Below are 25,336 nucleotides of genomic sequence, written 5' to 3' on the forward strand. Positions count from 1 at the left end.
GACCAGTTGTCTATGTATGTATGTGTCTATTTCTGGACTCTATTATTTTCCTTTGATATATTGTTGTCTATCATGATACCATACTGTCTTGATTACTGTAGACATATTAAAAATCAGGTAGTGTTAGTCCTCCAATTTTGTTCTTTGTTCTTTCTTTTTTTTTTGTTATATTCACTAGTTTGTTTTATTTTTTTAGATTCCACATATAAGTGATATCATACTGTTCTTTCTTTTTAAAGAGTTGTTTTGGCTATTCTAGATCTTTTCATTTCCATATGACTTTTAGAATCATCTTGTCCATTTCTACAAAAAAGCCTACTAGGATTTTGATTGCCTTAATATTCAATCTGTGATCATCTTGACAATATTTAGTCTTCTGACCTATGAACACAATGTATCTCTCCACTTATTTAGGTCTTACTTAATTTCTCTCAGCAATATTTTTGTAATTTTTGGGAAACATCCTTTATCAGATTTATCCCTAAGTATTTCATACTTTTTGATGTTATTGTAAATGGTGTTTTTTCTGGTAATATATAGAATACAACTGATTGTCCTATATTGATCTTTTCTCCTGCAGCTTTGTTAAACTCACTTATTCTAGTACCTTTTTTGTAGGTTTCATAGGATTGTTTACATTAAACCATAAAATGAACTCTTAATAAATACAGTAAGTTTTTTATAGATGTCATTTATCAAGTTGAGGAAGTTCCCTTCTGTTCTAGATTGCTTAAAGTTTTTTTGTTGTTGTTGTTTTTTATCAGAAATGGACGTTGAATTTTGTCAAATCGTTATCTATATCTATTAAGGTGGTCATAAGGGCTTTTGAAAAATTTGTTTAATGTGATAAATTATATAGAATGATTTTTTTCAAACGTTAAGTCAACCTTATATTAGAGTCGCTCGTCCATATCCATGGGTACCACAACCAGGAATTCAACCAACCACTGATTGAAAATATTAACAAAATCTGGAGAGTTCCAAAAAGCAAAACTTGAATTTGCTGCACTCTGGCAGCTATTTATATAGTATTTACATTGTATTTACAACTATTTACATAGCATTTACATTATATTAGGTAATTATAAGTAATCTAGAGATGATTTAAAGTATATAGGAGAATGTACATAGGTTATATGCAAATACTGTGACATTTTATATAAGGGACTTGAGCACCCATGGATTTTTGGTATCCACAGGGGGGTCCTGGAACCAATTCTCCTTGGACACCAAGGGATGACTGTACTTGGATAAATTCCACTTAGTTGTGATGTATTATCCTTGTTATATATTGTTGGATTTGATTTGCTAAATTTTGTTCAGAACTTTTACATCTATGTTCATGATAGATATTGGTTTGTAGTCTCTTTTCCTGTAGCATCTTTGTCCACTTTTGGTGACAGGGTAATGTTGGTCTCATGAAATAAGTTAGAAAATATTCCCCCCTTTTCAAATTCTGGAAGAGTTTGGCAGAATTGGTATTATTTCTTCCTTAAATGTCTGCTGGAATTCACCAGTAAAACGATTTGGGCCTGTAGTTTTCATTGTGGGAAGGTTTTTAACTACAAGTTCAATTTCTTTAATAGATATGGGTCTGTTCAGGTTATGTATTTATCCTGACTGGTCTTCAGTAGTTTGTGTCTTTAAGGAATTTGTGCATTTCATCAAAGTTGCTGAATTTATAGAAATAGAATTGTTCAACATAGTCCCTTATTATTTCTTAATACACGTAGAATGTATAGTTATGTCACTTATTTCATTATTACATTGTTGTGTCTTCTCTCCTTTTTTTTCCTGTTAAATCTGGCTAGCAGTTTATCAGTTTTATTGATCTTCTCAAAGTAAAACTTTTGGTGTCATTGATTCTCTCTACTGTTTTTCTGTTCTCGATTTCGCTGATTTTACACTCTATATTTTCTTTCTTTTGTTTACTTTTTTTAAGATTTATATATTATTTATTTTATTATTTATTTTTTTGGCTGCATCGGGTCTTAGTTGTGGCACGCAGGATCTGTGTTGAGGTATGAAGGATCTTTCATTGTGGCGCGTGGGCTTCTCTCTAGTTGTGGCGTGTGGGTTTTCTCTTCTCTAGTTGTGGCGCACAGGCTCCAGGGTGTGTGGGCTCTGTAGTTGTGATGTGTGGGTTCCAGAGCATGTGGGCTCTGTAGTTTGCGGCACGCAGGCTCTCTAGTTGAGGCAGGCAAGCTCAGTAGTTGTGGCACGCGGGCCTAGTTGCCCCGTGGCATGTGGGATCCTAGTTCCCTGACCAGGGATCAAACCCACGTCCCCTGCACTGTAAGGCGGATTCTTTACCACTGGACCAGCAGGGAAGTCCCTCTTTTGTTTACTTTGAGTTGAATTTGCTCTTCATTCTCTAGTTTCTTAAGATGGAAACTGAGGTCACTTTTTGAAATTAATTAATTAATTATTTTTGGCCATGTTGGGTCTTCGTTTTTGAGTGCAGGCTTTCTCTAGTTTCAGTGAGTGGGGGCTACTCTTCGTTGCGGTGCATGGGCTTATCATTGTGGTGGCTTCTCTTGTTGTGGAGCACGGTCTCTAGGCACGCAGGCTTCAGTAGTTGTGGCTTGCGGTCTCTAGAGCACAGGCTCAGTAGTTTTGGCACACGGGCTTAGTTGCTCCACAGCATGTGGGATCTTCCTGGACCAGGGCTCGAACCCGTGTCCCCTGCATTGGCAGGCGGATTCTTAACCACTAAGCCACCAGGGAAGTCCAGAAACTGAGGTCATTGATTTGAGACATTTCTTCTTTGCTAACACAGGCATTTAATGCTATAAACATATGATGGGGCTTCCCTGGTGGCGCAGTGGTTGAGAGTCTGCCTGCCGATGCAGGGGACACAGGTTCGTGCCCCAGTCCGGGAAGATCCCACATGCCGTGGAGCGGCTGGGCCCCTGAGCCATGGCCGCTGAGCCTGCACATCCGGAGCCTGTGCTCCGCAACGGGAGAGGCCACAACAGTGAGAGGCCCGTGTACCGCAAAAAAATAAAAAAAAAAAACAAAAAAAATAAACATATGATGACCAGCTCTTTGGGCTTTGAATAGCCTTCTGTCTGAAGCCCTCCCTCCTCCTCATGCTCTGCTAAGGCTCACATATAGCTCTGAGAGGGTGGACTCTGGAGCCAGGTTGCCCTGGCAATACTCTTGACTCTGCCACTTAGTAGTTGTGTGAACTTGCACAAGTTATTTAACCTCGCTGTCAGTTTCTTTGTCTGCAAAATATAGATAATAATAGTTGCTACCTCTGATGGTTAATTTTATGTATCAACTTAGGTGGACCATGCTGCCCAGATATATGGTCAAACATTATTCTGGATGTTGCTGTGAGGATGTTTTTGGGTGAGATTAACATTTAAATCAGTGGACTTTGAGCAAAGCATATTGTCCTCCATAATGTGGGTGGGCCTCATCCAGTCAGTTGATGGCTTGAACAGAACAAAAGATCTCCCTGAACAAGAAGGAATTCTCAAGCAGATGGCCTTCTGATTTGAACTGGAGCATTGGTTTTTCCTGGTTCTCCAGCCTGATAGCCTTCAAACTTGAGCTGTGGCATCGGTTCACAGGGTTCTCCTGAGAATTAAAAGAATTAATATATACAAAGCACTTACAACAGTGCATGGTACATAGTCAGTAAATGTAAGCTGCTGTATTACCATCATTATTATCATCATTGTTATTGTTATGAATATAACTGTTGTCATCCCTTCTCCTTGTTGCTATGAGCTGTTGGCCTCCAAGGCCCCTATATTCAGCAGAGACACTGGCACATTATTTAACCTTCCTCTTTAACACCTGTCAACAGGACCAACTACATAATTTGCAGACCCCAGTTCAAAGTAAAAATGCAGACCCCTCGTTAAATAATTATTTAAGAATTTCCAGATGGCAGTAGCAGAACATTAAATTAACTAACTATGGGGCCCTTATAAGAGTAGGGCCCTATTCAACTACACAGATCACACACCCATAAAGCTGGCCCTGCCTGCCAGCATCAGAGGCGATTTCCTACCCACTACTCTAGCTTCCTACTTCTTGAGCTTCCCACTAGTAACCTTCACTTCTACTTAATTTTCACAATATGTTCGCCTAATTCATGCATTTAAAAATACATACAGGACAGGGAATTCCCTGGCAGTCCAGTGGTTAGGACCCCTGCACTTCCACTGCAAGGGGCACGGGTTCCATCTCTGGTTGGGAAACTAAGATCCTGCAAGCCATGACATGGCAAAAAAAAAAAAAAACAAAACATACAGGAGTACCTCAAAGATGTTGCTTTAAAACTTTTCTGGATTGTGGTCCTGAGTGGTTAGCAAAACCAGAGAGAAAGAAAGGTTGGGCTGTTAATTCATTCACTCAACAAATAATCACTGAATACCGACCATGAGTCAGGTTCTGAGTGACACCTACTTACTAGTAAGCAGAGTATTCGTAGACGTTCTGAAAAGTTTTAAAATGTTATAAGTTTCACTTAAGGAATTCATATAATACAAATCAATATTTCTGTATTTACTCATGAAAGCCCTTTCCTGGAGCCTAGAATGAAGAAGACACAAGTGGCACAGAGCCTCAGCCATTTCCCAGCTCGTGTATTAATGAGTGAGAAATAAACCTTTGTTGCCGTAAACCACTGAGATTTTGGACTCCACAGCATAAAATGTGGAAAGCTAACTAATACAGCAGCCATGTGTCCCATCAGGCTAACTAAAGAAACAGAAAAGCCTATTTCCATTAAGAGTTATTTAATGAAGTCCTTGTACAAAAACCAGCGATTAACTTGAGAACTAAAGAAACAAAACCCAGCTTTAACAGCCAAAGAAAATAAAAGAGGTTAGTCCGGAAGGTTGTAACGAGGAGGTGATGCTTGAGTGCCATCTACTCTCACAGAGTTTAAACTTTTATATTTTTACATATTAAAAGTAAAGCAGAGAACAGTTTACGTAAAGTTCCACATTTTACAAAGCCGTTTTACAATCACCCTCATTTTACAGATTAGGAAACTGAGGCCCAATATGGTACAGTGGCCAGGACTCCCAGGTTTTCTGATACCAAAGTCTCTGCTTTCTCCTACATCATAGTAATTACTTGATAATTAATGCAAGTCGCTGTTTTTAATCGCAATAAAATTATCCAGGTGGAAAGGCCTGGATAATTGTGATAAGCATAACCGCCCCACCTACATAGCGCCCACAGAGAGGACTTCCCCCAACTCCAGCCACCAGCCCACCACCGAAAAGCCGGGCGGACAAAAGCTTACATCCCTAGAGCGTTCCCCCCTCCCTGCCTTTTTATCCTCCACTTTTCCCGGAAGGCCAAGTGGCAAGCAGAAGAACCAACGAGAGGGGAGAGAACGTGATTGGACTGCCCTGCATCATGTGACAAGCACAGGGCGTGTGATTTGGCTCCGGGCAGACGGAAGCGCCGGACGGAGGGTGGGTCTGGCCTGGGGGGAGGGGGACTAGAAACTTGGGGGAGGAGCTTGAGCGCCAGCCGCTGTCCCAGTTCTGCCAGCAATCGAATCTAAGTGTCTGGCTATTACCATACCGCAGTACGTGCCTGGGCCACGGTACTACAGTGTCCGGTCGCTCGCTTGCCGGGCAGAAGTAGCTGCGCGCGCGATCGGCAGCACGGAATGGAAGCGGAGAACGCAGGCAGGTAAGGCCGGGGCGGGGCACCACCCCTCCCCCCGCGCCCTTCGCCGCGGGGCGGGCCGCGGGCGCGCGCGCGCGCATGCACGCACGCAGGGGGTCTTTAAGGCCACGGCCCCAGTACAAAGGCCGGGGCCGCGCGTGCGCACTGGCGGCCTGCTCGGGCCGCCCGTTGCATAGGTCCCTCAGCCTGTTTGCTGCTTGCATCTGGGCTCCCCTCTCCAGTCCTTCCCGGCACCTAGCCAGCATTAAAATGCGATAATGAGCAACCAGCAGTCTCCGGTTAGTATTTGTCTCCGGTTACCTTTCTTGGCTACATTTCCCTTCACCCTCCATTACCGTGCAGAGCTGTAAGGATGTAGTATCACACGTGTCACTCCAGGAGTTTTCATCTCAGAGTTGTAGATTTACTGTGTCTTCCTTCCTCAAAGGTGTACGTCAGGGGCACAGGGTAGGTAACATTGCCGCACTAGAGCTCTTGAATTCTGGGGCTAGGAATAACACTCCCAAGAAGTCATCTGAAATTGTGTTCTAGTGGTCTCGGGACTCTCTTAAGAATTTACTTGTAATATGTCCTTTGGGGAGTGTAAGAGGCGTGGAGAGTTTTGCAAAAGCAGAGATCTCGAAATTGGAACCCCAGATGGAAAGCCAAATGAATTAAATATGGTAACAGAGTTTTTAAAAGAAAAAAGAAAAAGGTTTACATTGGAATACAATAGTGTTAGACCTAATGAAGAATTATCCTGGGGCTTCCCTGGTGGCGCAGTGGTTGGGAGTCCGCCTGCCGATGCAGGGGACGCGGGTTCGTGCCCCGGTCTGGGAGGATCCCACATGCCGCGGAGCGGCTGGGCCCGTGAGCCATGGCCGCTGAGCCTGCGCGTCCGGAGCCTGTGCTCCGCAACGGGAGAGGCCACAACAGTGAGAGGCCCGTATACCGCAAAAAGAAAAAAAAAAAAGAGAATTATCCTGACTTTTTGGCCATTGGGCCCTGAACTTGAGCAAGACACTAAACTTCTCTGGGCCTGTTCATATCTGTGAAATAGGGCGTCTGTGGAATCCAGTTGTGACACGCTGTGAGTCGGCGTTATGTGGAAGGGGTGTGCTTAAGTAACCAACATAGATTGTCTTAGAGTTTAGGGAAGGAGATATATGTAGATAAAGTGCAGACTTCATCTTCACATTATGAATCAAATCCTGAAATAATTCTATTTCTTTCCGTGAAGAACTTTACAAATAAAAGAATTCACCAAAACTTGTGGAAATCACTCTCATCTTTGTGATCTTCAGATCAGAATTGAAACCTGGGTAACACCTTCCATGAAGTAAATTACAGTCATCTCTCCGTATCCGCGGGAGATTTGTTCGCCCCTCGCGAACACCAAAATCTGGACGCTCAATACCTTAAATAAAATGGCAGAGTCCGGTCGTCCATCATGCCTGTTCCAGAATGCAGATTTGGGGAGGGCTGGTTGTTCACATTGTCAGACCTTACTCAGTGCCTTACAGCAAAGTGATAGGTCTCTCTGGTACAATGTTTAGCTCAAAACTGTCTGACTTATATTTGGTCTTAACTTAATCCATTGGGTTATAGATCATTTTTTATTTTGATTTGCAAAGCTTTCACCTTGGGAAATATGGAGAATTCTGTGTTAGTACTCTCAGGAGTTTATCCTTGGGCATTCTGAAATGACTCAGGCCCCAGGTAATCCTGAGAAGGTGGTTCTCTATCATCCTTGACTTGGTGCTAATCAAGGAATAGCATGGAACTTTGGGTATAGTGAATTTACTATTTACTTTGGAAGATTAATTTCAAAAAATTCAAAGAAAAAATTCCATAGATATAGATCCCTTTTTTTAAAAAGAGAGAATAGGGCCTCCCTGGTGGCGCAGTGGTTGAGAGTCCGCCTGCCGATGCAGGGGATGCGGGTTCGTGCCCCGGTCTGGGAGGATCCCATATGCCGCGGAGCGGCTGGGCCCGTGAGCCATGGCCGCTGGGCCTGCGCGTCCGGAGCCTGTGCTCCGCAACGGGAGAGGCCACAACAGTGAGAGGCCCGCATACCGCAAAAAGAAAAAAAAAAAAAAAAAAAAAAAAAAAAGAGAATAGTTCAAGAGTCTAAATAAGTACTTACAGTCTAAACAGAGAGGAAAAAAGGAAGAAGAGGACCAGTATGTTTCTAATGAGCCCAAGCATGAAAAGGACATTTACCAAAGATGGGAAGTAGGATGCCAAGTCAAAAATGACTGGAAACGTGTGACACAGACCACCGAGAATACAGACAGTTAAGATTAACCCTCAGATGAGATTGGGCTTTCTAGAAATGTTAAAGAGACCAAGAACTTTTTTGAGTTAGTGTGGACAATAAGAAGGACAAGAAAGATTTGGGTTTTCTGCCTTGGTCACTGGCATGTTGTTAGTAGATGACAGAAAATATAATCACTTAGTTCTGATTTTGATGTTTCATTTCACGTTAAGAAAAATGATTGTAGATGGAAAATGGCCGAATGATTGTTAGGTTTAAAGCTCAAGATCAATGAGGTCATTTAAGAGAACTTTTAGCTGCTCTAACAGAAATCATGTTTCCTGATCCAGATGAGTTGTATTTCAAGTGAGAGACCAGATTACAGCATTCTTTAATAACGTGTAGACAACAGGAGAGGGGCCTAAAGTCTGAAAATAAACACATGGATCCCTTTTATATTCCACAGGTGGAGTCTGTCGTGGAATTTATTGACTTTGATCCTAAATAAAATTTTTACTTCTCAGTGGCTATTGAACATATTTAAAAGGAACTAGTGACCACTAAGCTACAGTATAAGTTCAGAATAAAGCAAGACCTACCAGGCTAGGTTCATTCCCTTTTTGATAATGATACTAGGCTGGACAGCATCAGGAGGTGGATGACAGGGGTACCTAGAATATTTAATCATCCCCTGTTGTCTTTGTTTTCATTATAACAAATGTATTACATACCAGGCACTGTTTTAAGTGTTTTACATGTGTTAACTAATTTTATTCTCATAATCAGTGAATTAGGTGCTTCTGTCCCCATTTTACAGATGTGGAAGCTGGGACATAAAGAGGTTAAGGAACCTGCCTATAGAACTAGTAAATGGCAGAGCTGAAATTTGAACCCACTTTGTAGTGGGTTTGAAGCAGTGTAGCTTCAAAGTCGGCCTCCCTAACATCTGTACGTTTTGTGGGCAAGGTAAGGATAGACTGGTGGCAGTCCTCTTAGGTGAAATCAAAACTGCTTTACTACTGAGAGTCAAGGCCAGGCTGAAGAGAGGTCTATACTGATGTGCCGTGTAGTCCTACCCCAACTTTTCAGTGTTTCACAGCTTCAAGATGCTGATGGCATGCTGATAAAATATTTGAGTGACCCAAGTCTGTGAGGGGTTTGTGGAATTGATAGATTGAGTCAGAATCCAGGTCAATCCCAACCGGCTGGAATGTGAATCATCTATTACAAAAGGAGGCACAATCCTGTGCTTAAGTATAGATAGAACAGTGCTATAGGTGTGAGATAAGGGCGCGGTGATAAAGGGCAGTTTTCATTGATGGTAAATTCAGTATGAATCACCGGTATAATGTTGGTGCCAGTAAAGCTAATGTAATGATTTTGTAATATGTCTCCAGAATGAGGAAGTTGATAACCCTGCTCAGTTTCAGGATGATGAGGCTATGGAGTATTTTTATTTTGTTTTATCCTAAGCACTAGAAAAATGACCAGATAGTGAGGAAACTTGAAATTGTGCTATATGCACAATAGTTAAATGAGTTGGGGTTCTGGCTCATTCTCAGTTTTTTGTGTTTACAGTTTCTAGTAGACCCTGCACAGTAAGTACCCAGTAATGCATGGTGAATACACGCACTTCCACTTAGCAATATTTAATGTAGGCTTTAAATAGTTATAATGTATTCCATCATAATTTATGTAACTAGTCCCTTTTAATTGAGCATTTGGATTATTTAGCATTGATCGTTATTTTGTAAGTATTCAGCGTTGTGTATGCTTGTTTAAATGAAGGTAATAAAATGTTGCTATAGAGTGAATGTTTGTGTCCTTCCAGAATTCATATGTTGAAACCTAACATATGGTTAGGTTATTTGGAGGTGGGGCCTTTGGGAGGTGATTAGGTCATGAGGGCAGAGCCCTCCTAATTGGAATTAGTGCCCTTGTAAAAGAGATCCCAGAGAGATCCCTCACCCCTTCCCCCGTGTGAGGACACAGCAAGAAGTCAACCTAAAATGAACCATAAAGTAGGCCCTCACCAGTCACTAAATCTGCCAGCACTTTGAACTTGGACTTTCCAACCTCCAAAACTGTGAGAAATAAATGTTTGTTGTTTATAAGCCACTCAGTCTATAGCAACCTGAACAAACTAAGACAAATATATTTAGAAAAAAAGCAACTTACATCTTTAAAATAGTAGAAAATAACTGAAGGTTAAAGAAGTTGGAGTCATTCATTTTAGAGAAACCTTAAAGAGTTAGTTTTTTGGGTTTTTTGTTTGTTTTAATTTTTATTGGAGTATAGTTGCTTTACAGTGTTGTGTTAGTTTCTGCTGTACAGCAAAGTGAATCGGTTATACGTATACATATATCTTTTCTTTTTTAGATTTGCTTCCCATTTAGGTCACCACAGAGCATTGAGTAGAGTTTCCTGTGCTATACAGGAGGTTCTCATTAGTTATCTATTTTATGCATAGTTGTGTATATATGTCAGTTCCACTCTCCCAATTCATCCCACCGCCCCAAGTTAGTTTTTTGAAATGCAGCAAAATCTAAATTAACTGGACTCCTTAGTCAACTCTGTGTGTGTGTGTGCGTGTGTGTGCACGCACGCGTGCACGCTCGTGCGCACATGCATGCCCGTGTGTGTTTTGAGAAAGACCTCTGGAAAATACACACTTCATCACTTTCAGACAGTGGTAAAAAACCAGTCCTTTGGGCACTGTTGTTCAGGTGCAGGGGGTGTAAATGGAGGCTAGGAGAGAGGAAAGGGTTAACTGCAGGAAAAGGGGAGAGGTGTCCAGAACATTTGTGTGTGGAGACAAACACAAATGATAGGGGAGAAAAGTCAACAAGGGGAAATGAAATCATTTATCATGCTCGTAAGTTTGATATCAGGGAATTATAGAAAATTAAAATGCTTTGGGGTCCGTTCTGAGTCTGGACAGGTTTGGTCTTATTTCCTACACTTTCTCCATGTATGTGGAAATCACGGAATCTCACCGCTCATTTTCATGGGGAGGGAACGGAGGTCCTGAGAGGATGCTAAGTGCTCCTCTGTTGCTGTCTCTAATATAGAGAAAATTATTGTTCATAAACATTGCAGAATTCTGAAGTGGCAGTTATCCTATATAAATGTAACAAATGTATTTAGGAAATATTTTCACATTAAGGTTGAAATAGGTTCATGCTGCTTCCAAATTCAACCATTATTAGATAATAGAAAATTTAATTATCCAGAACTCTAGTTTCCTAGCATTCAAGTTCATAAAGGGTTTGGTACAGGTGTAGTCCTGTCTTCTCCGAGTAGTAAGAATGTTGTAGTCCACCCTCTTTCCTTTTTTTTTTTTTTTTTTTTTTCTTGCGATACGCGGGCCTCTCACTGCTGTGGCCTCTCCCGTTGCGGAGCACAGGCTCCGGATCCGCAGGCCCAGCGGCCATGGCTCACGGGCCCAGCCGTTCCGCGGCATGTGGGATCTTCCCGGACCGGGGCACGAACCCGCGTCCCCTGTATCGGCAGGCGGACTCTCAACCACTGCGCCACTAAGGAAGCCCTCCTTTTTCCTTTTGTTCCGGCTGTTAGGAAGCTGTTAAGACAATCAAGCTAAACTGAACGCTCAAAAATAGTACATTACCTCAGAATTTATACATTCTATTTTTCATAGCTTTCTCTATTTCTTTTCTAATTAAACTTACTGTAAAGTGCCAGGGATAATTTTAGAAAGATTAAGGGACGCATCCATATTATAGCCAAGTTTCTGGATTTTTTTTAAAAAATTGATGCATATCTCTTAAAATAAGACCACATTTTCTCTTACATATTTTTCACTTTTTCTTCAGCCAGCTGAATTCTGAAATTTTGGCTTTCAGTTTCTGAAAGTCAGAATTTAATGACCCCTAAATATGCTAAAGGAGCCACATTTTGGAAATTCATTTTTTTTAAGTTCAGAATCCTTTTGTAATGGGAATGGTGTTTCCCTTGTTTTTATATTTTTAAGAGTGGATTTTTGTGAAGTGCTCAAAATGGGACAGATATGTGAAATTTTGAGAGCCGTAACAATAAACATGGGGGAGAGTGAGACGCTGCCTTCCTGACAATGCGACACTCACTTATTGTGACCACATGAGTTTTCTTTTATATATTCTAGCTGAAAGGGGCCATTAGATCTCAGGAAACCATCACTGGCCACAGTCCGAAGTTACAGTGCGTTTTACTGGAATTTCCAAGGGTAGCCACAGGAGATCTCTCGACTAACCTAGCTATATATCCAGCTCCTCGTTAGCATATCTCAGTCATAAACACAGCCAGTATTTGGACAATTTATCCAAAAGTGCTATGAATATTATTAAAGAAAAGTGTGAAAAAAGAGAACATTTGACTTTGTGCCAGGCAAGGTTTAAGCCCTTTGCTTCTTTTCAATTTTACAACTTAACTTCTAGTCCTTGTCTACATACTTTCTCCATGAGCAGCCTTAGCTCACAATGTTATTTTGTATTCTTTCCCACTTTTTATATATTAAACATTTTCTGTGCTTTTACATATCAATAAATTTAATTTTTAGTAGCTGCATAGTAGACTCATGTTAATGTACTATAGTTTACTAAATCATTGTATTGTCTTTATTTTTTCATATAATTTGAAAACAATGTATTTAAAGAAATAAAACTCTTCAGATATATAGTTTAATATCTTTCTCACTAATTCTTCATCTTTTCTTTACCATCTTACCCTTAAAGATAGCTTGAAGCTAAAATGCTTCGCCATTGTTTTGTCCATTGAGATTGGGCCCCTGTTTTTCTTTGATCCTCCAGTGTTCTAGCCTAGCCACCCACAGGTAGTTTGTAACCCCGTGTCTGCCTGGGCCATTTAAGTTTATCCTGGGGAATGTTTTAGTTTGCCTTCTTTTTTTAAGAACCAAGTTATTAAGGTATGATTTACATGTTGTAAAGTTCATGCATTTACCGTGTACTGGTTTGCCTTTTTAACCTCAGCTTTCTGAGCACCCTGTTTTCTTTGTCCACACATCACAGAAAAAGAAACTATTAAGCTTGCCACAGAAAACATGGCTTTTCTCTCCAAATGGTAAATAGTGCTTATCCATTTTATTTCCTAGTGTTTTTCTTCCTTCTGCACATTTAATGGCATTTTTTTGGCATCAGCTGTAACTCAGGTTTCATAAAATGTGGGTTTACTTCCCTAGCTTTGTGCTGATAGCAACAGCTTGGGGTAGTGGTTTATAGTCACCAGAAATATTTTTAGCATTTGTTTTCTGTGAAGGCCTGTGTTCCTTACATTGAACAGAACACTTTGAACAGAGTTTAAATCATGTTCAGAAGAGAGGTTTAGAGAAGTCTTTTCCATAAATTCACAGATATTTGTGGAAATATCCATTTCTAGTCCTCATTTAGTGGCAAAAAAAACCCAGCAACCGTTAAAAAAAACAAATCCAATGAATACATAAGTAAACAGGCAAGTAAATCAAAAGAGAACCTTAAGTTCTTAAGGAATGGGGAGATGTTGGTCAAAGGGCACAAACCTCAAGTTACAAGATTAACAGGTTCTGGGGATCTAATGTACAGCATGGTGATTATAACGAATAATGCTGAAGGATATACTTGAAAGTTGCTGAGAGCAGATCTGAAATGTTCTCACCACAAGAAAGAAATGGTAATTATGTGCCCTGGTGGAAGTGTTAGCTAAGGCTATGGTGGTAATCGTTTTGCAGTATATGTGTGTCAGATCAACACTGTTGTACACCTTAAACTTACACAATGTTACATGTCAACTATATCTCAATAAAACTGAAAAAAAAACATTTAAATTGCAGGGGATCTTTGTGACAAGAAGATTAAATACTGAAGGTAGGAATACAAATTATTTTTGTGGGTATTTCAACCCTGTATGGGCTGGTGGGCCTTTCAACTGTCTACTAGAAGATTGCCGTGATCTTATTTCAGGGAAGTACAGACTTACCTGACAGGACTGGTAAGCTTTACTGATGACACATTTTGTCATTAAAACAGTGTGAAAGTTAATTATAGATGGTTAGTAGGCACCCAGTAAAGGATGGGTAAAGATATGGGAAGAGATCTTCTTCCTCTCTTTGCTTCTGTGGTCAACTCTAAATATAATCTGGTTACAAATATTTGGATCCTGATGGTTTTTTAGAGCTGATCATTTAACCTTACATTTGGGTAATCTTGTCTTCTTATCTTATCCTTAATTGTTCTTTCAGCTGTTCCCTTCAGCAAGCACAAGCTTTTTATACATTTCCATTCCAACAAATGATGGCTGAAGTGCCTATGGCAGTTATGAATGAACAAGAAATGCCAGAAGAAGTTCCAGCCCCAGCTCCTGCTCAGGAACCCACACGAGGTAGTTTTCACCAGGATACTTCGGAAAATTAGCTACTGCATTAGCCAACATATTTAAGAAAGGGTTTAATGATGAATTTTAACTCTGGTTTTGTATTAAAAAATTTAATCCACTTTTTAAGTACTTAATAAGTGCCAGGCACTGTGATAGGTTTTGGGGAATAAAAGAACATGGATCCTGCCCTCAAATATCTCCTGATCTAGTCAACATGGAACTCCTCTGTACGCTAAGTGATACAGAGGGGCACAGGATGCTGCGGGGCTGGCACCTAACTTGGACTGAGGCTCAGAGGCAGCTTCCCAGAGCTCTGAAATTCAGCAGCGAGGGAGTAGCACATGAAGCACATGACAAATGGGTTGGGGGAAATTCCAGGCCAAGGGAGAAGTGTGCACCGAACCACAGACATGAAGAAGCATGACACAGTTGTAAAACTGTGATTCTGTGTTATTGGAGTCTGGAGTATAGCAAAGAAATGGTGAGAGGTGAGGCTGGATTAGGGGTCAGTCGAGGCTTCTTGTTTAACCTAAAGAATGTGTGTTCAATTCTGAAGGCGATAGGAAGCTGTTGAGAGAATGGAATTAGAGGGGGACTTAAATATCGATGGATATTTTAATATCGTAGAGGATAGACTATAATAGAGATATATCATAATATGTATCAAATAATAATAATGTATATGATAATATGGTAGAGAGCAGGGCAGAACTGGGAGGCGAGGCCATGGTTCATGGATTTCTTGTGGGAGGTGAGGGAGAAAGAGGTACCATTCACCAAGACAGGGAATTAGAAGAGAGGAGTACAGATTTGGGGGTGGATGGTGGAGAGGGTAACGATTCTCCTCAGTGTAGCAGTACGGTGTAAGGAATGTGCTCAGAGTTTCAGTTTATGGTTGCAGGAGCACATCTAACTCCACTGCATTGGAGATCCACCCTGCCCTCGACTCTTCTATCTTTCCGGGCAGGGAGCACTAGGACTTCTCCAGCCACCAGCCGATGGAGGTGGACCCCTTGGCATAGGGAGTGGCTGAAGCAGTGTGAGGAGGAGAAGAGAGGACGGATGGGAGGCTCAGTTGAGGAAACGCCAAATAGTAGCGGAATGGGATAGGGGCCCGAGAATGAAGTGCCACGTTAAAGAGTTACGGATGACAAAATCAAGACTTCCTTTGGGTAATTTTATATCGCTGGTGCTTGTCCACAGGTAATTTTCCCCCAAGGAACATTTGGCATTGTCTGGAGATACTTTTGATTGCCATGACTGGCAGGGTGCTACTGGCACCTAGTGGGTAGAGGCCCCAGTTGCTGTTAAACATACTTGAATGTACAGGACAGGCCCTCACAGCCTAAAATGTCAGTAGGGCCAAGATTGAGAAACTCTGCTTGAGGTCCTGAGATCAGAGCCCTAGTCTTACCTTTTGACAAGTACTGCCAGCCCAGAGAGTTCATCCCCAGCATATCTCAATTCACCTCTTCGACTGTGTGGGGAACAGAATATATGCTCAGTCCCTAAAACAAGCCCACAAGCCATTTGAGTTCTGCTGGAAATTACGGGGAAACTGAATTAAAATGTTTCCCTTCCTCCCTGTTTTTCTATTTATTCTTTCATTTGTTGACTTAACTATTTATGTATTTACATTTAGAATTCTTATAAAATGGTACATAGATACTTTGCATCCCTGGGGAGGCCAAGATGTCAGGTAATATCGTGTGGAAATTCAATCTATGATTATAAAGGACGTTTCATCCCAAGAACAGCTAGCAGAGGAAGGAGGGTGGGGTTGAGGCCACATAGACCCAGAAGGGAGGGGGAGGTATTGCAGAGGAGAGTGATGTTGGGAAATAAAAAAGTAGAAAGGATGTTGATGGGGTGACTTTTCTGGGAAAGCTGCATAAAGCTTGTAAGTTAAGTTTTTTTGCATCTACGTCTTGGAAATCATTGTGTTTCAGAGACTCCAAGAGGAAGGAAAAGAAAACCCAGAACAACAGAACCAAAAACACCAGTGGAACCCAAAAAACCCGCTGAAACCAAAAAATCTGGCAAGTCCACAAAATCAAAAGAAAAGCAAGAAAAAATTACAGACACATTTAAAGTGAAAAGAAAAGTAGACCGGTTCAATGGTGTTTCAGAAGCTGAACTTTTGACCAAGACTCTACCGGACATTTTGACCTTCAATCTGGACATTGTGATTGTAAGGATATTTGTTCTCCTTTGGTTTTATAAATAGCATTAGTGGATTAACTTTACTTAACCATATCCTTGCAAATAGCATTTTGCTGAAAAGAGCCATTTCTAAGATCCTCTTGGTAGTAAATGGAGTCACCTTCTTAAGGTTGTATTGTATGGGTGAGTTTAAGAGGGTGGGCTCATGGGGCAGGGCTGTCTGCTTTCACGTCCTGCCACGTGGGTATGACCACGGACAAGCCTGAACCTTCCTAAACACCAGTTTCCTCATTGGTGAAGCAGGGGCGATGACAGGATGAAGGTGGATCCTTTGGCATAGGGATTGCAATTACATAAAATAATCCACGTGACTCACTTAGGTTGCATGACACCTGTGGGTCCTCCATAAATGATAACACTGATTTTGAACTTTGATTTTTGTCAGTAACTGTAAGCAACATCAGCATGGAAACAACTGTGTAGATGATGTGGAGTCAGCTGCTTTTTGGGAGCTGAGAAGCAGACTTGTGGCTGGACCTGGGCTCAGGTTGATTGATTGCTCCAGCTCCTCTCTCTTTCCAGCCCAGTTGGGGTGAGGCTGCTGGGGATATGAGGGAGTCAAACTGGTTTTTAAAAACAACACCAAAACTTTTAATATAAAGGAAATCTCTTTCCTCAAAATGGAATACTTTGTTCAGGTCCAGAGTTGGTCCTTGATAAAGCAATAGCTTCTGATGCTGGATTAGATTTTTATTTTAATCAATTCAGTTTTTTTTTTTTTAAAGGAATTTTGCTTTTTTTAAAATTTTTATTTATTTATTTATTCATTTATTTATGGCTGTGTTGGCTCTTCGTTTCTGTGTGAGGGCTATCTCTAGTTGCGGCAAGTGGGGGCCACTCCTCATCGCGGTGCGCGGGCCTCTCACTATCGCGGCCTCTCGTTGCGGAGCACAGGCTCCAGACGCGCAGGCTCAGTATTTGTGGCTCACGGGGCTAGTTGCTCCGCGGCATGTGGGATCTTCCCAGACCAGGGCTCGAACCCGTGTCCCCTGCATTGGCAGGCAGATTCTCAACCACTGTGCCACCAGGGAAGCCCAATCAATTCAGTTTTATCCACCACTCCTCCATGGAAGCCCTAAGACTTAAGCCTACTTTTCAAGACTAAAATGTACAAACATTTTGTTTTGTAGATTGGCATAAACCCAGGACTAATGGCTGCTTACAAAGGGCATCATTACCCTGGACCTGGAAACCATTTTTGTAAGTGGTTACCTTTTTTATTTATTGTTTTTATTTTTAAAAATATTTATTTATTTGGCTGCATCAGGTCTTAGTTGTAGCACACGGGGTCTTCGTTGTCGCATGTGGGATCTTCGCTGTGGCATGCAAACCTTAGCTGCAGCATGTGGGATCTAGTTCCCTGACCAGGGAAAGGCCCCCTGCATTGGGAGCATGGAGTCTTAGCCACTGGACCACCAGGGAAGTCCCTGTGGCTACCTTTTTTAATATTTTACTTTTAAACTAGATATTCTTGTTAATAGTTTGGGTCTTGTGTTTTGTTTGTTTGTATTTTTGCAGTACGCAGGCCTCTCACCGTTGTGGCCTCTCCCGTTGCGGAGCACAGGCTCCAGACGCGCAGGCTCAGCGGCCATGGCTCACGGGCCCAGCCGCTCTGCGGCATGTGGGATCTTCCCGGACCGGGGCACGAACCCGTGTCCCCTGCATCGGCAGGCAGACTCTCAACCACTGCGCCACCAGGGAAGCCCTGGGTCTTGTTTTTTTAAACCAAATTGTGTTTTTTAAAAAGAAACTATATGGTTGAGTAGATATAATACATCTTTTCTATGTGTTTTTACACAAAAATAAAAGGTTTGAAATGATCTGGCGCTGTTAACATTTTGGTGTATAAGCGTGGAGGGGCATGAGAAAGGAGTACTTTCTCTTTTGTCTGAGTTGTTTCCAGTGAGTTTTAACACCTTTTTTAAAATGATTTTTCTTTTTTGTTACTATTCTTTTATCTACAGATTAGTAGCAATAGTACATCGTTGTCCAGTACAGACAGAATACTTACTTTTCCAGGTTTCTTCTCATCTTATTTCCTAGGAGAAATGAAATGCATTGGCAATCAAGCTGTAGTAGTTAAGAGAGACTCTGATTGGAGACATTCTCCACAGATGCTTTGTATCTAGCAGAAATTAGTGTTGAAGACCCTCATACTAGTAGAGTGAGTTTTAAAACCAAGTATAACTCCTGTTGTATTGTCCTATATATAAATCGTCTTATGTATTATAACACTGCCTAATAGACAAGGCCTGCAGTAGACAATCAGGAAACACTAGCTGATTAAGTAAACAGCATTAAAAGCCTTTACGACAAATTACAGTAATGTATTTTTGGAACTAATAACATGTTGTCTCCATTATTTGAAAACAAAATTTCTAGAGAAGTTTGAACTTTTCGTTTTCTCCACTGTCAAGATGTTTAAATGCCCTGAGTCCATTGGTATATGTTTATCTGTTTAGGGTTTTCCAGGGGCAGGTGATGGTACTTCCAATTATTAAAAAGCTAAACAGTGTCGAAGCTTACTACACTGACTAGCTGTGTACTCAACAAGCATTTACTTTGACCCTCTGTAAAAAGGAGATAAATAATAGTAATATTTCATAGTTATGACAATTAAATGAGGTAATCCATGTGAAGGACTTAGCACAGTACCCAGCCCATAGTAATTGCTTGGTATGGTATTTGACCTATGTTATAATTTTTTAAATATCCGAAATCTTTTTTTTTTTTTTAATTTCAAGAGCAGACCCACATCAATACATGGGACAGAAAAACCTTTGACCTTCTACAGAAATAAACTGAACTCTCTTTTTCACAGGGAAGTGTCTGTTTATGTCAGGGCTGAGTGAGGTCCAACTGAATCACATGGATGATCACACTTTACCAGGAAAATATGGTATTGGATTCACCAATATGGTGGAAAGGACAACACCAGGCAGCAAGGATATTTCCAGGTGATTGCATAACATTCGGTTTTATAGGTTGGAACCTTGGTCATGCTGGGAGCCTCACGTACTCTAGGAGCATCCTATGTATCTAGTTTAAGCTGAGCTTAACAGTTATATGACTTGACCTTTTATAGAAAGCTATCTGAATTTAGCATATTATAAATATTGCCATATTTATATTTTGACTACTTTTTAATTCGATTTTAGTAAAGAATTTCGTGAAGGAGGACGTATTCTAGTGCAGAAATTACAGAAATATCAGCCACGAATAGCAGTGTTTAATGGAAAATGTAAGATTTACTTTTAAATTTTATCTTTTTTCTTTGCTAACATTATGGGCAATGTAAATATGCTTGTATTTCATTTTAGGTATTTATGACATTTTTAGTAAGGAAGTTTTTGGAGTAAAAGTTAAGAACTTAGAATTTGGACTTCAACCGCATAAGATCCCAGACACAGAAACTGTAAGTCCTTAAAACTACATTTGTAAGTCAACTAAATATGAATTTTCTCTAGCTAGTTTCCCCTTTTTATTTGTTCTGCCCATTTTTAATTTATGCCGTGAAAAAAAAACACTGTATTTTGTGGAATAATATCAACTTGAAGTAATAGTTGCAAATTAATTCAGATACTGTTATAGTTTTATTAGAAAAAGAAACATTTGTCAGATAAATGTCTTTATGACATTATGTTAGTTATGTTATTTGGCTAAAATATCAAGAGGAGCTGGCTCACAAGCTCATTCGAAATATATTTAATGGCATATTCTTATCAAATTCAAGTGGGTTAGCCCTTATTCAGTTGTGACTTTATACATAAAGGCATCATGAAATAACACATTGGTTTTCAAACTCTATAATTTCTGTGGAGTTTCTGCAGACATTTGATTCAAAGTTTGCTTCTTAAATATAGTTTTAAGTTTTGTTTACAACTTTTAAAATAAAAATACACATGCACAGACCTCTGTGTTATAGACAGCATTTTAAATGACGAGAAGCTAACGTGCTGACGAGTTTTTGTGGAGACCTCAGAATAAAGTTTCTGCCACCAATATATATTTTAACTTCTTTTTAAATTTCTTCTGTTTTTAACAAATATGTGATTGATAAAGTGGGTTGTAGCACTGGTCATTCTTTAAATTGAGGCCTACCCTTGTCTACTTGGGTAAAATTGTACAGATGAGTTCACTACTTCCTATAAAGTACTGCATTATTGTCCCTTAAGTGCCAGATGAGGCTCAGGTATGTCTCTTGGACGTGTGATCATAGTAGTGCAATAATAAGTGAACCTGAATCATATCAAGGCAGGCAGTTTTAGCTCTTACAAAGATCTGTGAGTGCATTTATCTTTTAAAATTTATTCTTTTTTTTTTTTTTTTTTTTTTTTTTTGCGGTATGCGGGCCTCTCACTGCTGTGGCCTCTCCCGTTGCGGAGCACAGGCTCCGGACGCGCAGGCTCAGCGGCCATGACTCAGGCTCAGTGGCCATAGCTCAGGAGCCCAGCCATTCCGCGGCATGTGGGATCCTCCCGGACCGGGGCGCGAACCCGTGTCCTCTGCATCGGCAAGCAGACGCTCAACCACTGCGCCACCAGGGAAGCCCCTAAAATTTATTCTTTATCATGAAGTATTCAGAGTTATTGATGATATTAGTGATCCAGCTTTGAAAAAATCTACTTTTTCAAGTTTCTGTATCACTTTAATTGAAGACTATCTTGAGCTTGGAAAATGTGCTCTTACCAAACCTGGTAGCATTTGCACCTGCACATCTCTCTGAATCAGGATTTTCTAAATGTTGCATAAACAAAACGAAAGTCAGTAACGGTTCGGTTTTTTTTCTGTAATATTTGGTATAGAGGCCAATTTAAAAATTGTAAAAAATTGCAACTGGAAAGTCCAAAATTCAGCAGCCTCACTCTTTTATATAAGATATATACATCCTGATATATTTTATGCTCTGTGAAGGACAATTTGTCATCATCATCCAAAATGATAAATGCAAATATCTTTCTTCCTAGCCATTCCACTTCTAGGAATTTATCTAACAGGTAAACTCACACATATTCAAAATTAAATATATACAAGGTTTTTCACTACCGCTTATAATATTAAAAGATTGGAAACAACCTAAATGCCCACAGGTGGGCTCTGGTTAAATTATGAAACTACTACACAGCTATACAAAAGGAAGCTTATTTTACTCTGATATAGATACCTGATACAGAATTATCTTTGAGATACATTGTTGAGTAAAAAAAGCAGGGTGCAGGATAGGGAATAGAGAATGTTACCATTTGTGTGTTTTTAAAAGGGGTGAGGGAGGGTACATGTATCAGATACCTTTATTTGATTATATATTCATGGAAAACCTCTGGAACTAGCAATTGATTGCCCTTGGAAAAGAGAGCTAGGTGGATAGAAACAGAATTTGGAGGAAAGACTTTTCATTGTATACTTACATGTCGTTTTGTATGAACACTGGAGGAGGCGGGAAGCCTCGTTGTTTTTGATTTATTGACTTTGTACTAAGTAAATATTACAAATTTGAACTCAAACACAGCTACTTTTATTGATTTTGCATATATTTATATAAGTATCAAGTTATTAACCGAAAGACAGATTTTCTAATCTCAAGATGAGTGGATTCAATAGAAATGTAAGATTTCTATAACTACAAAATGTTATGATTCTAGCTCTGCTATGTTATGCCATCATCCAGTGCAAGATGTGCTCAGTTTCCTCGAGCCCAGGACAAAGTTCATTACTACATTAAGCTGAAAGACTTAAGAGATCAGTTGAAAGGCATTGAGCGAAACACAGAAGTCCAAGAGGTGCGATATACATTTGACCTGCGGCTAGCCCAAGGTATGTCACCACTATCACCCCTGTTGTTCGTTTCATGTGTATCTACATTATAGAAAGTATGCTGTGAATTTTAAATTAAGCAGGAGAAAAGAAAACAATTATATTGGCAGCCAGAGTGCTCTGATAACAGGTGTTAGTCACTATTAAAATCCTTTTCCCAAGGACTTCCTGTCTCATCTGGGTGCTCCTGCAGATGTCTAGGAGCCAAGAAACAGTGCAGCTCACCTCAAATTAAATCTAATAGATTTTGACAGCTTTTATGAGTTAATTTGGTTTATGTTACAAAGAGTTTAAAGCGAAAGTTGTGTCTCAGATGTGACATTCAAGAAAAAGGTTTGTTCACGATAATCTTTTTTGAATAAAGCTATCTTCAAAATTGTTATACAAAATCAGTTTTAAATCCCTTTTACCCTTCTCACAGAGGATGCAAAGAAGATGGCAGTGAAGGAAGAAAAGTATGATCCGGGTTATGAAGCAGCGTACGGTGGTGCTTATAGTGAAAATCCGTGCAGTAGTGAACTTTGCGGCTTCTCTTCAGATGGGCTGAGTATGTCCCCTCCATCTGTTTGTTTCTTTCAAAGACTTGGTTTTGCCAGGATTGGGGAAAGAAGTTTTTTTAGAGAGAGTAAATTCCTGAAGAATGGGAACGGAAATACAAAAATCTATTTAGTGACTTAGAGTGAAAATTCGATTGTTATTTGGTGTTTAACTTCACAAGCTTTTACAGCTCATTTTCTTTAAGTCACTGACTCTTAGTCATCCTAAGTGCATTTCCCTCCTTGAATAACAAATGAGGATTTATCAGTCCATATCTTAAAATAGAATAGAAATTTACAATTGTATTCAAGAAGCTTGCTTAACTATTTTAATAACAGCTCTCCTTCACTGGACTGTTAAAATCTCCTAATTCATCATTTAAAGCTTTCAAATAGAATAAACTAACATTCTTCCCCCCTTCCACCCCACCCCTCCCGCCAGCAGCTGACAGTGGAGGATCAACTTTCAGTGACATTCCAAATGGGCAGTGGATGACCCAGTCATTTACAGACCAGATTCCTTCCTTTAATAATCACTGTGGGATGCAAGAACAGGAAGAAGGAAACCATGCTTAAGAATGGTGTTTCTCAGCCCTGCTTAAATGCTGCAGTTTTAATGCAGTTGTCAAGAAGTGGCCCTCTTGACACCACCTCAAAGTGGTTTGTTAACTGAAGTATTTTATTCATATTTTACTCTGGTGATGTAATCATGGTACAGTAGAACTACTTACAGACATAAGTACTTTGGAAGGAGAAAGTAGAGTTTTTTGTGTATGAGTTTTTGTATTGGAATCAATCTTCATTCCAGCTTTTTATAAACTATCTTTCATTTATGAAGAAATTGATTTTCTTTCAGGAGTCACTTTTAACCTGTAATTTAAAAATGAAAGAGTCTGCATATTTACACTTGATTATTAACTGTGCATAAACTTAGACGCACCGTTATCCCTTTCCTGTGTAAGAAGGGCATGCTGATAAGATTCCCACTGGTAAAGAGGCAAATGTGCTGATTTTCATCTGTGAGGGTTGGTAGTTTTTAGTGGTGTCTGATGGGCTTCCTGAGTTCTATTCACACTCAGACCTCCTTGCTTTACCAGGGGTGAGCGTTTGTGACAGTTGCTTGGTAGTAGAAATGGAGAGTATGGCCTTGCAGCAGCAAGGCTAACCCGGCCTTACATGTCAGGGCCATGAGCCCTGGCTTTGGCCCTCTCACCCCCATGTGTTGGTCCTCTAGTAGGCAGAAACTATTCTGCTGGGATGGTTAAGTTCCAGAGAGTGCAGAAGAGCTTTTAAATTTTGCTACTTCATCTGTGTTTTACTTGAGAGACATACATTTGATAGGGAAGGAACTGAATGTCTCTCTCAGTATCTATCACCAAATTTTATCCTCCTTGGCTTTAAGCATGTAACATGGAAATGATGAGAAATGAACTTTCAGACTGAGTAACAAGATGCTGGAGGTGTTTGATAATCTTATTTAAACTGGTGCTTTATGTACATGAGATGTACTAAAATAAATAATACAGGATTTTTCTTGCTAGGTAAATTGAATAAGGCAGTAATTTAAAAAAATTATTTCTCTTCATCATTGCTATTTGTTACTATGGACTAAGTGAACCTCATGGCCAGGTTATTTTGAGGTAATGTACCTTTGTGATTTTCTAATGTATTTTCCATGGTGCTACAAATAGTCCAGACTACTAGGCCTGGTGGATATCAAAGCTGGGTATTCAGAAATGCCAGTTGCATTTACTCCTGATCACTTCGGAATATTCTGATTTTATACCTACCCAGGGAGCATGCTGTTTCTTGATATGAAAATATTTATGAGGTTTTGTTTTTTTTCTAAAAGGTTATGTAGCCTGTTTTTTTTGTAATAAGAGATACAAATTATTGTTGTGAATCTTACCATACTTTTGTAGCTGTAGCTATGATGGATTTTATTTTTCCTTTAGTCTAGGTAAAGCTGTGTAAAAGTCATTCGTGTTATTTAAATCACGTTCTGTACTGCTGTTTACATGGATGTTTTGTGCAGGTGCTTTGAAGTGCCTTGCATCAGGGATTAGGAACAATTTAATTATTTTTTTCCTGGGACTCTGTAAAGCATGTAACTAGGTATTGCTTTGGTTTTTAACAAGTACAGCCTTATGTAGATTTTTTTTTTTGAGTGGAGAAAATACCTTTTAAATTATGATGGACACGCACTAGAGAATGAGTTTGAAGATTTTTTTCAAGCATACAATAATGGTGTTTTTCATTAAATATGACAGATGAACAGTAAATGTTGATATACCCTATACACAACAATATGAGACTTTTTCATTAAATAATATTTAAAAAGTTTTTAAATTCATTTAAAAATCTGATGGTTTTTACAATAAAAAATATTGAAGATGATTATCCTTAAGTTGCATTGTTTTCTTTAGCAAGACTTGTATTCTTTCCCCTTGTTAACCTGAGATCAGTTTGTCTTCTACTATATTTAACATGTAGAATA

General features: G+C 39.9%; 2 protein-coding genes across 5 annotated transcripts in view; one reads left to right on the forward strand and one right to left on the reverse strand.

Moving 5' to 3' along the window:
• The first annotated feature begins 5,473 nt into the window (after positions 1-5,473).
• Positions 5,474-25,258, forward strand: TDG (thymine DNA glycosylase). Of its 3 annotated transcripts, XM_082636703.1 has the most exons (11): positions 5,474-5,670; positions 13,725-13,758; positions 14,133-14,272; positions 16,216-16,457; positions 17,620-17,689; positions 19,311-19,446; positions 19,648-19,730; positions 19,810-19,904; positions 22,132-22,303; positions 22,725-22,850; positions 23,282-25,258. In XM_082636703.1, the coding sequence occupies exons 3-11, from the start codon at positions 14,182-14,184 to the stop codon at positions 23,413-23,415; spliced, it is 1,149 nt and encodes a 382-aa protein (XP_082492829.1). In that variant the 5' UTR covers positions 5,474-5,670; positions 13,725-13,758; positions 14,133-14,181; the 3' UTR covers positions 23,416-25,258. The 3 variants fall into 3 exon arrangements, with proteins under 3 accessions (XP_082492829.1, XP_082492827.1, XP_082492828.1); XM_082636701.1 differs by lacking the exon at positions 13,725-13,758; XM_082636702.1 differs by lacking the exon at positions 13,725-13,758 and having other exon boundaries at positions 23,285-25,258.
• Positions 22,772-25,336, reverse strand: part of GLT8D2 (glycosyltransferase 8 domain containing 2) — a 48,911-nt gene continuing 46,346 nt past the window's right edge. The window contains exon 11 of one of the 2 annotated variants that reach the window (XM_082636711.1): positions 22,772-22,936. In XM_082636711.1, the coding sequence (XP_082492837.1) occupies positions 22,879-22,936 (58 nt within the window). In that variant the 3' untranslated portion in view covers positions 22,772-22,878. The remainder of the gene's footprint in view (positions 22,937-25,336) is intronic. The other variant, XM_082636712.1, reaches the window with a different exon arrangement.

This window comes from Mesoplodon mirus (assembly GCF_964341445.2).
Source record: "Mesoplodon mirus genome assembly, chromosome: 11".
Classification (NCBI taxonomy): Eukaryota; Metazoa; Chordata; class Mammalia; order Artiodactyla; family Ziphiidae; genus Mesoplodon; species Mesoplodon mirus.